The sequence below is a fragment of the Sminthopsis crassicaudata genome, chromosome 2 (assembly GCF_048593235.1).
Source record: "Sminthopsis crassicaudata isolate SCR6 chromosome 2, ASM4859323v1, whole genome shotgun sequence".
In the NCBI taxonomy this organism is placed as follows: Eukaryota; Metazoa; Chordata; class Mammalia; order Dasyuromorphia; family Dasyuridae; genus Sminthopsis; species Sminthopsis crassicaudata.
In genome coordinates, this window is record NC_133618.1 from 659,741,528 (window position 1) to 659,760,190 (window position 18,663).

The 18,663-nt window shown below is 50.1% G+C and overlaps 2 protein-coding genes across 6 annotated transcripts in view; one reads left to right on the forward strand and one right to left on the reverse strand.

Moving 5' to 3' along the window:
* MAN2C1 (mannosidase alpha class 2C member 1) overlaps positions 1-5,284 on the forward strand; it is a 32,463-nt gene extending 27,179 nt beyond the window's left edge. For all 5 annotated transcript variants that reach the window (XM_074296935.1, XM_074296937.1, XM_074296939.1 and 2 more), the window contains 9 exons: positions 1,640-1,734; positions 2,129-2,233; positions 2,417-2,573; positions 2,771-2,914; positions 3,060-3,169; positions 3,685-3,764; positions 4,149-4,294; positions 4,523-4,632; positions 4,712-5,284. In XM_074296935.1, coding sequence (XP_074153036.1) covers positions 1,640-1,734; positions 2,129-2,233; positions 2,417-2,573; positions 2,771-2,914; positions 3,060-3,169; positions 3,685-3,764; positions 4,149-4,294; positions 4,523-4,632; positions 4,712-4,838 — 1,074 coding nt within the window. In that variant the 3' untranslated portion in view covers positions 4,839-5,284. The remainder of the gene's footprint in view (positions 1-1,639; positions 1,735-2,128; positions 2,234-2,416; positions 2,574-2,770; positions 2,915-3,059; positions 3,170-3,684; positions 3,765-4,148; positions 4,295-4,522; positions 4,633-4,711) is intronic.
* A 2,930-nt stretch (positions 5,285-8,214) lies between these two features.
* Positions 8,215-17,391, reverse strand: NEIL1 (nei like DNA glycosylase 1). Its single transcript, XM_074296941.1, is given in 11 exon segments — positions 8,215-8,850; positions 9,212-9,434; positions 9,803-9,864; positions 10,199-10,226; positions 11,791-11,918; positions 12,459-12,558; positions 12,884-12,947; positions 13,163-13,282; positions 15,531-15,645; positions 15,648-15,964; positions 17,309-17,391. Coding segments are annotated over 11 exon segments (1,341 nt in total). The 5' UTR covers positions 17,386-17,391; the 3' UTR covers positions 8,215-8,743.
* Positions 17,392-18,663: the final 1,272 nt, after the last annotated feature.

An 18,663-nucleotide genomic window follows, 5' to 3' on the forward strand; every position in this document is an offset into this window, starting at 1 on the left:
AAGCTCTGAAAGAAAGGGCTTGGTCAGGGGAGTCGCAGATTCAGTTCAGTCAAATGGATTTTCTTGCCTTCTGTGTGTGAGGCCCCATGCTAAAGCACTGAGGATACCAGAAAACAGAACTTACCCCAAAAAAGCTTAGATTCTACTGAGGAGACCTGGAGCTATTGAACCAGTCTTTGGATGTGATTTTTCACCCAACAATCTTGTCACCTGCCCATACCTATCCATCTGATCCACAAGCATGACTATCAGATTCTTTGCTACATGGAAAAACACTTGACTAATTAGTCTGAGGATCCAGGTTCACATCTTCTCTGAAGTTTACTGCTTGTGGCACCTTGGATAGGTTTCCATCACCTTTGTTTCCTTCTCTGTAAAATGAGGAGATGAGATAGCTTGCTTCTGTTCCCCTCGGCCCTGGATCTAAGATCCCGTAAATCCTATAACAGGAAATGAAGTCATTCTCACTTGGGCTGAACATAACGAAGTCCTGTTAGCTGCTTTGCTCTGTCAGTGCAAATTCCCCCCAAAAAATGTGACCCTAGATTTTGTGAGAATTGGAATTCAGATTCACTGCAGTTTTCATCTTTTCTCTTTGTTGTTATTTTATTTTATTTTTTAAATTTTCAGTGACACTTACTCTTCTCTAGGTCTACAGCCTACTCTTCTTCCCAGATTTTGAGAGATCACCTCAGTAATTACATTTGCCTGGTTTTTTTTTTTTCTCATTACCCAAGGATGTTGTTCATCTAAGCTTGGTGACTTGAACTCACTGAGAGAAGTTAGAAGCTGTCTGACCCCTTCCTTGTTTGAATTGGACTTCCCTTGTCTGCTACCACTTTTGTTCTAGTCTGGCCAGGCTAAAAATTATTTTCTTTGTAAGAAAAAAAAAATCCTAAAACCAAAAAGAGTCAACTTGAACATTTTTGTCTTTGCTATCCCTTAACCAAGATCCTGTCCCCTGTAGACACAGTCTTCATCCTTCTTTCACCTTTCCTTTTCCTCCAAACACAAATTTTTTTTAAAACAATCTGGGCTTTTATTGCCAGCTTCGGTCCTCCTGATACAATCTTAAAATGGATCCTGCTGCCCTTGTTCTTCCTCAACTATCTGCCCTTGTTCTCTAGAGAGCTTTTGAAAACCTATGTTTGATGAGTTCCCTATGTATCCATATGGGTCTTTTTCCCTCTTCATTGGAACAATTTCTGATTGGTGTTTTCAGGATTTACTCTGAAGAACCTTATATCCCTTTAGGGTCAATTTGCCCTACAAAATATCAGGCCTTTTGCTGAGTTCTTTGATATTTGACCTTATTTGTCCTATAGGGGTGCATGTCAGACTTTTGGATCCCTCTCCATTTCTCTTATGAACTCTGTGATGGAATAGTCATTTCTTGGAATCACAGGATTAGGAATTCAGTCTGGTTAGAACTGAGGTTGAAAAGGAGTTTCCCTTGTTGCTTCTTCATAACATGGGAGAGAGGGCCTGCTGGCCACAACATCACACTTCTGTGCTACGTTCCCCCCGTATGTGGCTTTTCTCCAGCTTTCTCCCCTATTCCTCCTTTAGTTCCCATGAGTTTTATGTCCCCACAACATCATCACTTCTCTGTTCTCCCTCACCCTTCCCATCTGCACAGGCCGATGGCTCCGTGACACTGGAGAATGGCATTATCCGAGCACACCTGGACTCCATGGGCCATTTAAACTCCTTGGTTTTGGTTTCCTCAGACAGGTACCTTTGGCCCTCAATTTTCTTTCCCTGGGGGGGGGGGGAGTGACTGTGCCTGTTGGGTTCCAACCTTTCCTCATCACACAAGAACTCCCTGCCAATTAGATCCCTGGGTCCCTTATCCCAGTGAGAGGGAGGGGGCTAATCAGAGGTTTATCAGTTTTATTAATTGTAACAGGAGATTAAAATATTGGAGAGGAGAGAGCCAAAATCAGGGCATCAGAGGTCTGGCTTTCCCTCCACCTTTCCTGGCTCTGTCTGTACTTTAGGCAGCTGCCTCCTTCCAAAGTCAGTAAAAAAACATTAGATTTTTAGGTACAGTGGAAAGAACTTGGGCCTTGGGCCCTCCCGTCCTGGAGAGGAGTGGGGACTTAGGCCTTCTTTTCATTCTGTTCAGGGAAACTGTCCCCCGAGGTGTCTTTGGCAACCAGTTTGTGATGTTTGATGACATTCCCTTGTACTGGGATGCCTGGGATGTGATGGATTATCATCTGGAGACCAGGTGAGACAAATGGTATACCAGACAGGGCCCTGCTGATTATATGAGTGATGAGCTCCCACGCTAAGGCCCTGAGCCCTCTCTCCTTAGCTTTTGGTCATGGCCACGCTGCCCCACTCCCATCTTTAGAAGCTGAATTTAGGGACTGTGTCACGGCCTGACCCTTCTGACCCCTGTGCCCTGTAGGAAGCCAGTCACAAAGCTGGACCAAGCCCTTGAGGTGGGGATCCCAGGAGGCCTTCGTGGCAGTGTCCATTTCTCCCTGCAGCTCAGTAACCGAAGCATCCTGACACAAGAAATTGTGCTGGATGCTGCCTCTCCATATCTCCAGTTTCATACTGAGGTACAGTTGGGGGACCCTGGGCTGGGACAAGGCTTATCCAGGAGTCAGCCCCTCATCTCTGGCACTGAGTCTTGGGCCCTCAATCCCCCACCCATAAGCTCTTGGGAGGAGGGAGAGCAGACATTTCTCAAAGAGCAAGTCCCAGAACCAAGGAGGCACCATTATCTTCCCTCCCACTTTTGCGTGTTATTCTGCAGGTGGACTGGTATGAGTCTCACAAGTTCTTAAAGGTGGAGTTCCCTGTGTGGGCCCAGACCACCAATGCCACCTACGAGATCCAGTTTGGGCATATCCAGAGACCAACACATTATAATACCTCTTGGGACTGGGCTCGATTTGAGGTGGGTTGGGAAAGGAAGGGACTGGAACGGGAATTCCTCTGGATCTGAAGTAGGAAGGCGGGGTTCAGGGCTCAGTGAATGGGAGGATGTAGGAGCCATCAGGGCCCAGAAGGGGCTGGCAAAGACTTGTCTTCCTCACCCCAAGGTGTGGGCCCATCGATGGATGGATCTATCAGAACATGGCTTTGGAATGGCGCTTCTCAACAACAGCAAGTATGGGGCCTCTGTTCGGAACAACATCCTCAGCCTCTCCCTGTAAGTCAGATGGATGTTTTGTCCTTTTCTCGAGGAGGACCGTGACCTCAGGGAGCTTTCACCACGACCTGCGAGTGAGGGCAAGATCGCCGGCCTCACTGTCCCCCTGCAGAGCCCTCTGGGGGATTGGAGCTGGCCCTGGATACAGGGGAGGTCTGAAGTCTCAGGGCCAAAGCAGGCTCAGTCCGACTGAGATCATACCATGATTAAGGCTGGGGAGCCAAAGAATGGCCCCTCTCACCCTGTCCAAACAAACAAAACAAAACAAAAGCAGTCTCAATAAGTAAACCAATCTGGGAAGACCCTCAGGAAGTCAGAGAAGGAGGAGCTAGGAGAGGGAGGGGGAGGACCAGGGTTCTGGCCGGGCTCCTGCCCTAAGGTCCAGCCTTGCTCTCCAGACTGAACTGATCTTCGTGGGAAAGGCCACGGAGTCCAGAGGGGTGGGGGAAAGGGGCCGGGAGGATTCTTCACACCCCAGGGCGAAGTGCTGCAGCTGCCTTTCCCCCTCTCTGTAGCTTACGGGCGCCCAAATCCCCGGATGCCAATGCGGACATGGGCCATCATCAGTTTACCTATGCAATAATGCCACACATGGGTGAGTGCCTTGGGCTAGCTGTGCTCCCTCTTTCCTCCCCCATCCCTTCCCGATCCATGCATCCTTAGGATGGGGGCTGGGTCTGAGCTGCTATGTCATCTTGAGCATCTAAATCTTTTCTTCTCTGGGCAAGTAGGATAGCTGCATCTGCCCTGATTAACCTCCTAATAAAAAAATGAGAAAATGGGCAAGAAGGCTTTAGGAAAGTGATGTGTTATATAGACATGGATTGAGGAGGAAAATGTTAGACAGTGGGGTTGATGTAGCTTTAAGCAGGGCAGAAAGCTGATTGGCTTCTTGATTTGGTGACGGACAGGGGCCCAGGATCTCCTGGCCCCTCATGGACTTCTGTGATGGCTGTTCTTGGGGGATCTTATTTCATAGGAACATTCCAGGATTCTGGAGTCATCCAAGCTGCCTACAATCTCAATTTCCCCCTCCACGTTATACCCACCGGGCCAGTCCTGTACCGGCCTTGGAGTGCTTTTTCTGTCTCATCATCTGCCGTAGTGTTAGAGACTGTGAAACAGGCAAGTGGATGTTGTCAGAGCTCACTTTTTCCTCCAGGGGAGAAGGGTACAGTGATGGGCTCCAAGAGAAAAGGCTGGCCCCTAATGGGAGAAAGCTTCCCTGCTCCCCACCCTCCTGTGCCATCTCTATTTCCCACTCGGTGATTGGAGCTCAGGGGTTACTTCTTAGCTTGAGGGCCCTGAAGAGTGGGATGGGCCTGGCCATCCTCCTCTTCTCTGCTCCCCTAGGCTGAGGCGGGACTGCACCCCTGTGCCCTAGTGCTGCGAATGTACGAGGCACACGGCAGCCACGTGGACTTATGGTTGCAAACATCGCTCCCTGTACAAGAAGCTGTCATGTACGTGGGGCCATCTGAGGGAAGGGAGAGGCTGAGACCAAATCCCCCCATGCAGCCTCATTTTCTCTTCTCCTCCTAGTTGTGATCTTCTGGAACGCCCTGACCACCGGCAGCGCCTGACCCTCGAGAGCTCCCGCCTGAAGCTCTCCTTCTCCCCCTTCCAAGTGGTTTCTCTGCTCCTTGTGTTGCAGTCCCGAAGCCCCTGATCGAGACATAGGAACAGTACCTTGGGCCTCATTACCCCGAAATTCCTGGTCCCCAGACCTCAACCAAGTAGGAGCCCCCAGCATGATCCTAAGCACTTCCATCTTGGTCCTAAGCAAGCACCAGGCTCCCCCAACCCTTCTGCCTCGAAGACTATTGCCACTGGGGTGAGGAGCGAAGCCAGACACCCTCCTGTCCAGCTCCCGGGACGGCACCCCATCGCTCTGCCCAAGGAGCCAGTGTCCCTGACTCGGCCTGGGCCCCTCAGCCTCTGGCTCGTGCTGAGGAACTCCAGTGAGCCCCAGGGGACTAGTGCATCTCAAAGGCACACCCTTGTCTCCCTTGCCCTTTCCTTCCTTGAATTCCCCTTGGCCCTCGTAGCTGGTTTCTGATACCCTGGACAGTGGACACATTTCAGTCAGCCCAATAAATATTTTCCTTAGCCCCATTTCCATTTCTCTTGGATCTCTCTCTAACTTGGTAGTTGCTCTTAAGTCTTGCGGGCTGACCTCAGGAATTCAGGCCGCCTCATTGGGAAAGACCGTGTTCCCCAGGATGCCTGTGAGCATGGGCGTCTTGCTCCTTCATACCGGTTTTTATGTCAGAGTAAAGGGAGACTTTTCTCCAGGTGTGGCTGCTGCCAGGGGACTCTGGATGTAGTTGGGCTGTAACCCACAGACAGGAGCAGTAAGGGAGCAGTGGACAGAACTAGAAAATGGTTTTTAGTAGATAATCCTAGGGTCCTAGAACGTTAGAATGGAGGAGGGCCTAGAGACCAAATAGCATGCTCCAGGGAAGGAAGAGGGGCCTTGGGGACAAGTGACCACTCTGTCTCCTGATTTTTAGACTGGATACACCTTAGATCTGGGGGACTAAACAAGGCTGTGTGAGACCCGTGGCAGAAAGAAGCCCGTAAGGAATGAGGAGGTCTCAACGTTCTGCAGGAAGGCCTGGAGCTGCATTCCAGGAGAGTTGTTCAGAAAGACCCCCAGAGGAGAAGGGAGCAGCAAGGAGATTAATAGGAGATGAATGCAGAAGGCCAGGAAGGTTCTTTTAAAGTAGCGTCAGGCCATGAGGAGTTAAGGAGGAGGTAGGCAGGAGGGCTTGTTCTGGGGGGGAGAAGGGGGTTAAAGAGTTCAGACATGGAGAGCCCCCTGGTGCGAATGACCAGAAAGACTAGTGAGCTGCTGCCTTTCTTTTTTTTTTTTTGCCAAGAAGAGTGACCCTCAGACTCAGAAGGCCAGAACCAAGCGGCTAATGGGGAATTGGATAAGTAAGGGTGCTGTGACAGGCCTGGCTGCCTATGCCAATGAGTCTGAATCCCCTGGCCTGGGGCAGGGAAGCTTTAGCGGCCAGGTGGATGTAAAGCAAAGGCCTCCATCCTAGTTCTGATCTTGAAGATCATTCCCTCCTACTGGGCTCTCCCTAGAGAAAAGTGAGAGGACGCAGTGGGCTTTCCTGGGAAGCCATGAGGCGTGCCGAACGGGGCAAATCAACCAGGAAGGAGAGGCCTGTACCGGCGGGAAACTGGTTTGCTCCATGCCTTGCAAAGAGTAGTTGTTCCTCAGAGCCACCTCAGAAAGCCGATGCCATTATTATGCCCATTTTATACAACAGACAAATGGGTTAAGTGACTCCCCAGCTCGGGTCTGAAGTGGGGTTTGACCTGAGGCTCCCCAACTCCAGGCCAGGGAACACTGTGGCACCGCCCACTGCCCTCTATAGAGAAGACTAGAGCAAAGGGAACGCTGGCTTTGGGAACGGAGGAGCTGAGTCCAAATCCTATTCTCTATTTGTGTAGCCTTGAAAAAGTGATTTAAGCAAAGGTATCTCCAGCTATGTGAGGAAATGCTCTCAATCATTAATTAGGGAAATGTAAATTAAGACAACTCTGGGATGCCACCTCACCCTGTCAGATTGGCTAATACAGTGGAAAAGGACAATGACAAATGTTGGAGAGGAGGAACACTAAGGCATTTTTGATGGAGTTGGGAACCTGTGCAGCCATTCTGGAAAGCAGTTTGGATTTGTTCCTGTCATACCCTTTGACCCAGCAATGCTATGTTTGTATTCCAAAGAGATCAAAGAAAAGGAAAAGGACCTTTGTGTATGAAACGTATATGTATATATATATATATATATATACACACACACACATAGAGAGAGAAAGAGAGTAGCTTTTTGTGGTGGCAGATAATTGGAAACAGGGCACGTATCAGTTGGGGAACGGCGGGACAAGTTCTGGCATACCATTGGGAAGGAAGACTTGTTTTATAAGAAATAACGAGCATGTGAATTTCAGAAAAACCTGAAAGACTGAAATGAACTGATGCAAAGGGAGCAGAACCAGGAGAACATTGTAGCCAGTAATAGCAACATTGTACATGGACCAGCTGTGAATGACTTCTCTATTCTCAGCAACAGTGATCCGAGACATTTCCCAAGAACTCTTGGTGAAAAATGTCATTTGTCTCCAGAGAGAAAACTGATGAACTCTTGAATGTAGCCAGAAGGATACTTTTTTTTTTTTTTTTTGTCTCTTTGAAATGTTTTGCAAGATTGCATGGGAATATCCTTTATCAATGTGCTTGCCTTCTCAGAGAATTCAAAATTATGTTAAAAAAAAAAGTTAGAAATTATTTTTCATGTTATTGGGAAAAAATAAAACTAAAATTCCAGAAAAAAAATTTAACTTCCCCAGGCTTCAGTTTCCTTCTAATTAAATGAGGGGACAGAACTAGATGGCCTTCAAGGCCCTTTCCAGTTTCAAATCTGCAATCCTGTGATCCTCACAGTAACTGAATTAGGCCCTACTGTTACCCCCATTTTATAGATGGACAGGTGGAGATAGGAATCCTTTATTAATAACACTGTATGCAAAGCCCTGGGCTGCCGGCTGAGGACTCAGATGGGGAAGTAGGACAGTCCTGCTCTTGAAGAGCTTATTTTTAATGGAGACAACACCCGTGGAAGGTTCGAGCCACAGAGCAGATGAAGGGGTCCCCCGATCCTTGGGGCACAGCAGCAAAGTCAGGCTTCTTTACTGTGATTTCTGCATATAACATGGTATCAGTTTCCAAAGTTAGTGCCGAGGATGGGGATGAATCTGAGGCTGGCTCAGGAAGGGCTAAAATTTTCCCGGGGGTCACATCTGATCCAAGATTTACACTCAGGTCTTCAGCTGTCTCCTGCCCAGACAGCTTCCCTCTCTTTTTGATATTTTATAGTTAGGAAGTTCTGAAGTCTTTTCCTTCTTCCTGGTCCCCTTTTCCTAAACTGAGTTGTTGTTGTTGTTGTTTTTTGAGATGTGAATGAATCACCACGGGGGAGGACGGGTGGGGGGCAAGGGGGGGTGGGGGGGAGGGGTGACAACAGGACTTAAGATTTCTAGTTAGATTTTATTGTCAGTATGTATAAAAGCATCTCCAAAACTGGCTCAAAAGCTCTAAAATCATCCTGGATTCCAGCCCTGCTGGGAGAGGAGCCGGGAACAAGGGACTGGGATTCCTGACTGGGGCGGGAAAGGCAAGAAGTGGATGAAAGACCTTTGGGGTTCCGTCCCAACTTGGGGTTTGGTGGGGCAAAGGCACTGACACAAAAGGAAGGATTTGGAGCTCCAGGGCTCTGGGCGCTGAGCTTCCCCTGCCTCCCCTGGCACCAATCCATCTCAGCTGTGGAAATCAATCATTTTCAGACATCAATTATTGAACCTTTTGGTCAGGATTGTGCACAGGCCCAAGAAAACTGCCAATGAATCTTATGAAAAGCATCGTATCCTCCAAAATCTGAAGCCTGAGCCTTTTGCCAGATTCTCCTGACTGCCCTGGTCCTGGGGTGTCCATGTCCCTCTCCCATCACGGGGCTACAGGAGGACTGGGGGAGCCTTTCCCACCTTGGGGCTGAAACTTCAAGAAGGAGATAGGCCAAGTTCAGGATGGCCACTGGGTGACGGAGGCGGGGAGGAAGATGGAGAGAGCCTGGGCTTGGAATTAGCTATCCCCTTCCTGGTTCTGCCTGTTGGAGGAGAAGCAGAACGGTGAGATGGAGCTCCTGACGCAGAGAGATGGAGATCCAAGGATCTTTTCACTGTGCTTGCCTGCCTCTTCCACTCTTGCTTGAGCCCTCTCCCCGACCTGAAACCCCCCTCTCCATCTTCACTTCATCCCCAATTCTTCCTCGTCCTTCAATCCCATTCCTTTAGTGAGCCTCCCCCAACTACTTCATGCTCTTTTCTCAGAAAGGGATCTTGTTGCTCCCCCAGTTCCAATCCTTCCTCAGCCTCCTATACAAGGACTAGAGACCCCCATACTCACTCCTCTTCCCCCAAAGATCTGTCACCCACAGGGGAAGCTGGGATCCCATGCAGAAGTCCCACCTTTTCGTACTCGGGCCACCAACTGCTGTTTTCCTCCCAGAACTCCTGGATCATTTCCTGGGGATGTTGGAGTAGACTTCCGACGCTTTAGTCGGGGCTGGGTTTTGGGGCGTCTAGTTGAAGCCCTATGTCCCTTGGTTCCCGGATCAACAGACCCCTTCTGAGACTTCTTGTCTGGTTTCCTTGATCTGGTGGGGCCTTTCTTTGGCAGAGATGTAGGGTCCTGGTCAGAAGAAAAACAGACCCTTATCTGGGTCCTGCAAGGGCTCAAGGACAGCAGGGTGGGACATGGCAAAGCAGAAAGTGGGGGGTCTGTACCTAACGCCCCTCAAAAATAGCTTTGGAGGTCTTAAAGTGGCCTTTGAACTGAGTTGATTTGGGAGGCCACAGGAGTGGTTGGGAGGCCCAGACATTGTATGGAAAAGGGGGCACGTGGTCCTCCCCTAGCCAGGCTTGTTCTAGGAGGTGTCTGGAGCTCTCCGATGCATGCGGCTCCATGTTTCAGAAGGGAAACTCTCCTTCTGTCACCCAGAGAGCAGAAATGGCACCTCCCTTGTGGGCAGCAGAGGACGTTGGGGGTGGAGGCCGTACCTCTGAATCAGTAACTTCAGGGATGAATTTTTCCTTCACACGCTTCTTACGGGATTTCCCTCCTGTGGAAAACCAAAGGTGACACAGAGCCCTTCGGGTGGCGAGAGGAGGGCACATGACATCAAGGGCTGACCTCCAATACAGAGTCCTGAGCCCTGCCTAAAATGCCCACCCAGGCAGCTGCATTGCCAGAATTAGAACCTGGAGTCTCTGAAGATCTCAGCTCCTGCTACAAGGACCTCTCGCGGAGGTGAAGAATGGGGGAAGGGATGGAGGGAAAAATCTGGGGCCTGCTTGTGCTCTGCACACAGGAACTCCAAACCAGAATCCCTGACTGCCCTGCCTCTAAAGACAGCAAGTATCCCAATCTCTCCTGCTCAAGGAGGTCGGACCTACCTTTGGGGGCCAGAGGTCCAGGATCTCCCTGAAACACAAGAGGAAATGGTTCAGATCAAAATCTTCCCACTGTCTATTCTCTGAAGCCTGGTCACCTTCCTTGCTAGAGGGCTCTCTCTGGGAGAACTGGAAAGTCCTGTCCCAGCCCGGACCCTCCCCATCAGAGCTGGAACCCTCCAGAACCCTAGAAGGAGAACAGAAGCCACCATAATGGGGAAGGAGGGGCTTCACAGAACAACTTCTCATGAAGACAATTCCTTTGTTGCCCCAACACACACAAAGGTTTCTTGGACCACCTTCACTCAACTCTGTTCTCTCAATCCAAACTCTAGCTATCCGTCGGGGTCCAAGCTGAGTTCTGTCTGGGCACACTTTCCATTACCACCCTCAGGAACCTTGTCAAGGACCAGATTTAACTCAGGCAATGATTAAGTACTTACTATGTGCCCTGCATTGTGCTAAGGGATGGGATACCAGGACAGATCCCTGCCTTCAAGAAGATTACACTCTCCTGGGGGCAAAGCTCTGTACCCACATAACTAAAAACAAGATAAGTACTAAGTAATTCTGGGAGGAAACACTAACAAATATGTGAAATATAAATAATTTGGGAGGATGGAAAAGATTCAGGAAAGTTCTCTTGTATAAGCTGGGTCTAAAGGAAACAGGAATCCTGAGAGGCAAAGGGAAGGAGGGAAATCCCACCTTACCCAAAATCTATACACTGGAGGTGGAATGCAATGTTCTGGGCCTCCTCGAAGTTCCTTCCCAGGGTATGAGGTGGAGATGGAGATGGAGATAAAGACAGGGATATGGAGAAGATGGAGATAGAGGAGATGGAGATGGAAAAGGAAGTAGAGATGGAGACAGATGGACATGGAGAAGATGGAGATGGAGACAAAAAAAGAGATGGAGATGGAGGAGACAGAGGAGATAGAGATGGAGATAAAGAAAGAAATAGAGATGGAGATAAAGAAATATGGAGATGGAGGAGATAGAGATGGAGATAAAGAGATGCAGATAGGGAAGATGGAGATAGAAAAGGAGATGGAGATGGAGGAGATGGAGATAAAGAAAGAGATGAAGATGGAAGAGATGGAAAAGGAGATGCCTGTAGGGTGAACCAGTCCTGGGATCCACATATCCCTTCAGCCAAGAAAATGGGAAATGGTATTGAATGGAACCTGGGTTCGTTCCTTTAAGGCTGGGGCAGAGATCTTCTACATCATAGTCAAACCCAACCACCCAGTTCCAGCTGTCCCATGAAAGATGCTTCCCAGATGGTCTTTGCTGGCACAGTTTGCCTCGTCATTGAGATTCTTCCTTTGCCCATCTGCTCATCCTCTCCCTGCCTGGCTGCCATGTGCACAGCCAGAGAAGGAAGAGGCAGTTCCCCAATTTCTCCTCCCTGACATTGCTACTCAATCAGGGCATGATGTTGAGCAAGTCTTTCTGGGCCTTACTTTGCCCAAAGTATCAAATGGGGAGAATGCTGCCAATCAACTATTGAGAAGGCTCAGGTGAGATGGCAGATGACCAGAAAAGTGCCTGGGAATGCACAAAATAGTACAGAGATTGTTCTTTATTATTACCTGGAACCAGATGGTCCTGCCGTGCCTGTCCGGGAGGCAGCTCATGCCGGACACAGAGTAGCAGCGCAGCCATGCACGGAAAGCTGAAAAGTCATCTTCCTCCCTCTCAGGTCCGTAACCCTTACCCCCTTGATGACAAGAGTAGGGGGGAGGGAAGATTCTCCATCAGTCTTTTCCAGTCGAGCCCACTCAGTCCCATCTCTTCTCGGGGACCCAAGGAACAAGAGTGGCAAGACTGGATTTTATCACTAGCTCTGCAGCTAACTTTCTGTGAGAATACAGACAAACCGCTTCCTTTTCCTGAGCCTCAGTTTCCGCATGTAAAGAAGGGATAATATCAGATGTGAAATTGAAGCTGAGACCTGAATTCAAATCTTGCCTTGGTTACTTAATGTCTTAAAAAAGCTCAGATTACTTGCTTTCCTTCTCTTGGTCTGAGTTTCCTCCTGTTATATGGAGTGAGGATCAGAGGATCAATAAGATTAGTTCCAAGATCTGAATGCTATGACTCTTCTATCTTATCTACCCCAAAGGGCTATCTACAGAAGACCATTGCTTTGCCCAGTCTATTCTTGCTTTCCCTTGTTCAGATCCCGGGGAGCCACAGCTAGCTAGACTGGGGGAGAAGAGGGCCGGGGCACTCCAGGGTCCCTGCCACTGGACCTCACCGAGCTGGATCACCTCCATGGGGACCGAGTGGCACAACTCCAGCAAGTCCGGGTTCTCTAGCTTTGCTTTGACCTTCTTGCTCAAGGTCAGTTCTGGGTCCTGGCCAGGGGAGGAGGACACATGCTTAGTAACTCCAGGTTTCCCACCCCACCCTGTCCCCCATCTGCCCCAAATAATAACATGAAATAATGGTTATGGGGCACTTTGCAAAACTGAATTGTGATTTAAATGTTGCTCTTTCCTACGGCCCAAACCTTTGTTTTGTAAGAGGAGAAGACAGACTTCAACAGGAGGAATATCTTGTCTGAGAACACACAGTACATCCAAGGCAAAATTAGAATGCGCCATCAGGTCTTTTAGGCCAGTCAAAGGCCTTTTTCTCTATGCCCAGGGCCTAGCCTTGAGCCACCCCCTTCACTCTCACCGGCCTCCGACACTTCAGTGCCTCCAGGACAGTTCGGGCCTTCTCAAAGGGAGGGATCTTCAGCCTGAGGAAGGGGGAACCATATAAGCCAGGTAGGGGTAGGGGCCAGTCGAGACAACCACTCTCCTGGAGACTTAGAGTTTCGGGGAAGCCAGGGACACTTGGAAAGATGGGGACTCAATCCACCCCGGTTCCTTCCAACATTAACTCTTCCCTTGCCTACACGGCCCGTGATGCTTGGAGCACCTACTCCTGTCCCATCCCTCCTCTACCACTGACCGGTAAAGAATCTCTGCCCGAAGGTAGTTGCCAATGCCGTTGAAGAACTTCTGGTCCAGGAGAGCTTCACAAATGGGCTTGTCGAACGTCTTGTCAGCCAAGTTCTGGAGGACGTTCTCCCTGGAGAATAGGGGAGATATAGAGGGACCCAAGTGATCTGCTCCATGCAAATGACCCTTTTAAACACCTGGTTTCACTTCTCCCAAGATCTAATCATGTCACCAGGAATGGGGAAATAAAGGCAGGGGAGGAATCCGGATGAGGGCGTGTTCCCCCACTCAGAGGATATTTTTATCCTCAACTTAAAAACCCTCCAGCTTCAGAGCTCCAAGAAGACTTGAGCAGCCCTCTCTATATGTGATCTATCTATAGGGAAGACAGCGCCGTGCAGTGAGAATATGATTTAAAGACCAAAAGCTTGGTGAATGTTCCCAGTTTTCTCCTAACTACTGTGGGTCTAGTTGTGAGCCTGGGGGCTCAAAGGCCTCTTTTGTCCTTGTTGGAAAAAATAGTGTTTCCACAGACAAGAGGCATCAGAGAATTACAGAACTGGGGGAGGGACCTGAACTTAAGGATAGATGCTATGTGCTATCTTTGGGCAGCTAAGTGGGACAGTGGATAAAGTACCAGCCAGAAGCCCAGGAGCCTCATCTTTGTGAGTTCAAATCTGACCTTAGATGCTTAAAAGGCTGTATGATTTTGGGCTAGTTCCTTCATCTTTAAAGCAAGCTGCAGAAGAAAATGGCAAACCACTCCAGTGTTTTTGCAAGCAAACCCCAAATGGGGTCATGAAGATTCAGACATGACTGAATCACAACAAACAACACAGAACTTATGATCTCACTTATTTTGAGTTTCAATTCCTTCTTTGCTATTTTGGTTCCATAGATTCGATCTTAAGGTCATTCTCTTTGGCAGAAAGCAGAAACAGAAGCAAGAGAGAAGCAGGCTTTGTAGGAAGAGGGTGGGAGGGCTGTGCAGCCCTGTGCGATGCTGGCACTGAGACGCGCAGGTAAGCAGCTGGACAGAGAAACACTGTTGCAGCCGAGAATATTCCCAAGAGAGCGGCTGAGATGGGGGAGAACCTCAGGGGAAGGAAGAGCGATGGGAGGAAATGAGGAGAAGGCTTAGTGAGGCACACAGCTGTTTTCAGGTATCTGTCTCCAGGGAAGAGGGATTCGGCCTGTTCTGCTTGGTCTCAGAGGAAAGAGCCAGGAACAAAGATTGGAACTTCAGTCTTGAGGTAACCAGGACAGGTTTTCTAAGTGATGGATCCTCCCCTACTTACTAGGTCTCCTAGTACAAGCTGGGTAACTGTTTACCAGATTTCAGTTAATCAATAAATAATCATATATAAAGCCCCCACAATGTGCCAAGCACTGTGACCCAGATGAGATGCTTGCCTGGGTACAAGTAAGAAACGATTTGAGCCACTGAGGCCCTCGTCAACTCAAAAATTCGATGATTCTGTTTACAGATGTCAGGGATTGCTTCCTCACTGGCCTTTGGTGAGCTGGATGGCTCCTATTGGTCAAAGGCTCCAACATGGACTCAACAAGGCAGACATGTCATATATCCTGTGGCAGCCCCTGGACAGGATAGGTCCCGGGGAATGGGGTGAAGGTAGTCAATTTGGGGGCTAAAAGAGCTCGGGGAACCTCTGTGAAGGAGGCAGCTTGCTAGCAGGGATGCTGAGGCCTCTGCCCGGATTGGAGACCTCGGCTCTGGCCTATAAATAAGCGTGGAGGGTCTCCAGCTCCACTATTCCCAGAGAACAAAGCTGACAATAACCCCACTGCTTCCACCCAAAAGTGCTTTCTGTGTTCAGAAATATTCACAAGGACCCTCTGCTGTCTACTCAGTCATTGTTCCCATTTTATAGATAAAGAACCCAAGGCTCTTAAGTTGATGGAACACCCCTGGGCTGAGGGTTCATTATGCCCTTCAGGGAGAGGACAGTTGGCTCTCAATATGGTTGTGGAATGTTTTCTGCTAAAGAGAATAACACTTGTCTAGGAGGGCTGAGTTCCAATCTCAGTTCTATCATTACTAGATAAAGGGCTTTGGGCAACCACTTAATCACCATGAGTCTCAGTTTTCTCACCTGTAAAATGGAAATAAGTTCCCTGCCCCGAGAATCAGCTGTTCTGTGGTGAAGCAAATGGGGGAAATTATGGGAATTGTACATGAATCTTAGGGACCATCTGCCTTTTCTCTCTCTTCGGGACAAAGAGGGGAAGAGGAAAAGGAAGGGAGAGACGGGAATTTGGAAGGGCAAATCTGGCAAGTACTGCAGAAGCCTCGTTCCCCTGCCAGGGCCTGGGCCCTTCCCCGGGGCTCCACTGACCACTCAGCCCCGACGCCCTACCTGAACTTCTCATACTCCAGGAGAACGCAGGGGCCACGCCCAGGCTGCCACGTGCCCTGGACCTCCCAGTGGCCAAAGCGGCGGATGTCCACAAAGCAGAGGGCCCGGCGGGGGCGGGAGAGGCGGTGTAGAAACGCAGGTGGGCGTGCTTGGGCAGGGCGTCGGCTGGGACCACCTGAAAGGAGCCGGACATGCCGAAGCGGAACACCAGGTCCAGGGGGGGTTGCGGGGGGTGGGCCCCCGGCAGCGGGCTCAGCGTCAGCCGGACCTCCTTGCCCCGGGAGGTGGCTGTGATGCGGTAGGCGCTGCTCTCGAAGGGCACCTCGGGGTTTTTACTGACTTCGGACTTCTCCACGCGGCCCGCGAACACCAGGTCCTTGCATGCGCTGTTCACGTAGCAGCTGGCCAAGTGGAGCTCTGGGCCCTCGGGCATCCTGGAAGCGAGACGAGAGCCTCATCACGCCGTCGTCCTCCGTTTCCCAACCTCTCCTTATTCCCGAAGGAGGACCAAGCTCCAGCTTAGGGCCCCCCCCAAAATGCCTGGGAGTTCAGACTGGTCCCACTAATGACTCGCTGTGAGCCTTCTAGACCTCAGTTTCCCTATCTGTAAAGTGATGAGGACCTGACTCAGATCCCTAAAGCCCTTTCATTCATTTATATTAAGCATTAGCAGGCTCATATTCATGAGGATTCTAATCAGAGCTCGTAGAGACTTCTGTTTTATACACACATATACATACGCATATATAGGCATGTGTATATATGCGCGAATATGTATGTATACATGTGGTGTGTAATGTGTGCATACATGTGTAGGTGTATATACGTGTGCATGCATGCGTGTATAAGTGCACGTGCGTGTGCATACATAACACACACACAATTACACCGCGGCAGGTTTGGTAAATATTTCTGAGTTCAAATATAGACTTCTAACGGCTTCCGGGTGATGGGGGAGGGGAGGGAGAAACATTGAGAAGTCAAGTGAGTATTTGAAGTTGGGGGCGAAAGGAAGCAGCAGGAGCAGCCGCGGGGCTGGTCCACAGATAGTAAGCCCTTACTGGATGCGCCAGGAGCAAAGGCAAAAACTCGTCCCGCCCCCGCCCTAGAGGCGCAGAGACCTCCCTCCAGGTCCCCTAGTCAGCAAACATTTCTAAAGCGCCTGGCTGTAGACAAGGACAAGGTCCTTTAGTCCGCGGACGAAGTCCGCTCCAAGTAAATTGGGCTGGACTTGGCGCCCGATGCTCGGGCTCCGCCGCTCACTCGGATTCCTCCCCAATTAAGGGCGGCCTGGACTCTCTGATCCCCTCTCAATCCTAACTTTGCCCTCTCGGGAGTTAAAATTCGGGGCGCGGGATGAGTCGGATAAGGGAGAGCTCCAGGCCCCCAGGTGCCCGGCCTCGGGCGGGGATAGCTCTCAAGTCCTGCGAGCCAAAGGAACCCGTCAAGAAAAAGTCATTAGGCTGAGGGGTGCGAATGTTATGTACCCACGCTGCCTCTCTGGGCCTCAGTTTACCCTTCTCTAGCCGGAGGATGTGCCCTCTTCCAGATTCAACGTCCAAAACTAACTTACTCCCCAGCCTCTCATCATTAAAACCAGCCGGACCCCGGATGGGGAAGCAGTGACTGCCGGGGGCAGGGACAGGGAGCTGGGGACCCTTTCTCTCTCTCCAGCTCCCTGCACCCGCCTTCCTCCTCCCTTCAAGTTGAGCCGGGGATGGGGGGGAAAGAGGGGGGAAACGTCCTGCGCGGCAAAGCCCAGGAGGAAAACCAGATACCTGCTCTCAGCTGTGCTCCACGTAGACTCCAGCCACCAAAGAGTTAAAATAGAGGATGGGGCTTGACCCAGAAGCATCCTGGGAAATGTAATTGCTATGCCCCACAGCCTCATGGGAACTGTAGTTTTTTTGGCGCTATGGTCAGCTAGCATTTGGAAGGCGCAAAGTAGAGAGGGAGAGGCAAAGTAATGTAGACTGGAATGGGGGGGGGGGGGGCGGGCACATAGAGGAGAAATGAAAAGAAGAGATCAAAAGATTTCGACGGAGCGAGGAGACGCAGGCTGAGATTAAGGCTGCGATTCAGGCAGCGTGCGGCCAGAATGTGGTCCCCGCGGGAGAGCCGGAGGGTGGGGGATGGGAAGGGGAGCTTCTAAAGGAGACAGAGAGGGAGCTGAAACCGTGGATTTCTAGCACATCCACCCAGTTGTGATCTGGGACTTTCCGGGGGGTCGCAGTTTTAAATTACAGAATGATTGGGACCCGGGTCTCCTAGTCAGGCAGAGCAGGAATAAGGGAACAAACAAGTGAAGACAGAGTTTGAGCCCTTCCCCCTTCCCCCGTGCTTCAGGGCCCTTGAGGGCAGGCTGGCAGAGGCAGACAGCTGATGGACACCGGAGCTCAGGTGTCCTGGTCCATAAACACGAAGTAGGAATTTATGTGCTTTTATATACCTCCCAGATGCTCCACGAGAGTCTTGCTGTGCTCCACAAAGAACAGGGGTCTCTGGGGGAGATCTGTGGACACATGCAACATATAATACTCTTCCTGGGGCCCCTAGCACTTCCAGGTTTCATTCAGAAGTATTTTAGGTAACTGATGGAGTACGAGGAGCGAGGTGCACTTCCTGCCTCTGACACATACTATGGTCCAAGATCCTCTCAGGGTTTCAGGCACTCAAGACTCTAAGCTGCTAGGTAGGAGCAGACAGACTTGCAATAGTGGAGGGAGTTCCTTCCCTCGGTGTTCAATGTATCAATAAAACAGCAGAGCTAGTCCAAATTAAAAAAAAAAAAATTGAGGACATTTTCACATCATCTGCTTTTCCCAGTGCATCCCTTACATTCTTGCTTCAGAGAGCCATCCCTTAGATCAAAGACTTGCAGATTCTATCCCGAATCGGCACTCTGGCTCTTTGCCTGCCCTATACAGAGCAGGACCATCCAAAGCCACAATGGACTCTCAACTTCTCCAAAAGGCTACTTTCTCCCACTTAACACTGGGCAAGTCACTTAACCCCAATTGCCTCAGCAAAACAAGAAAAATCTGATCAACAATCTCCCCCGACTTTCCAAGGGCAGTCTCATATTAGGCTCAAGCCTCAATTTTCTTCTCTTGCATGGGGAACATTTCCTGGG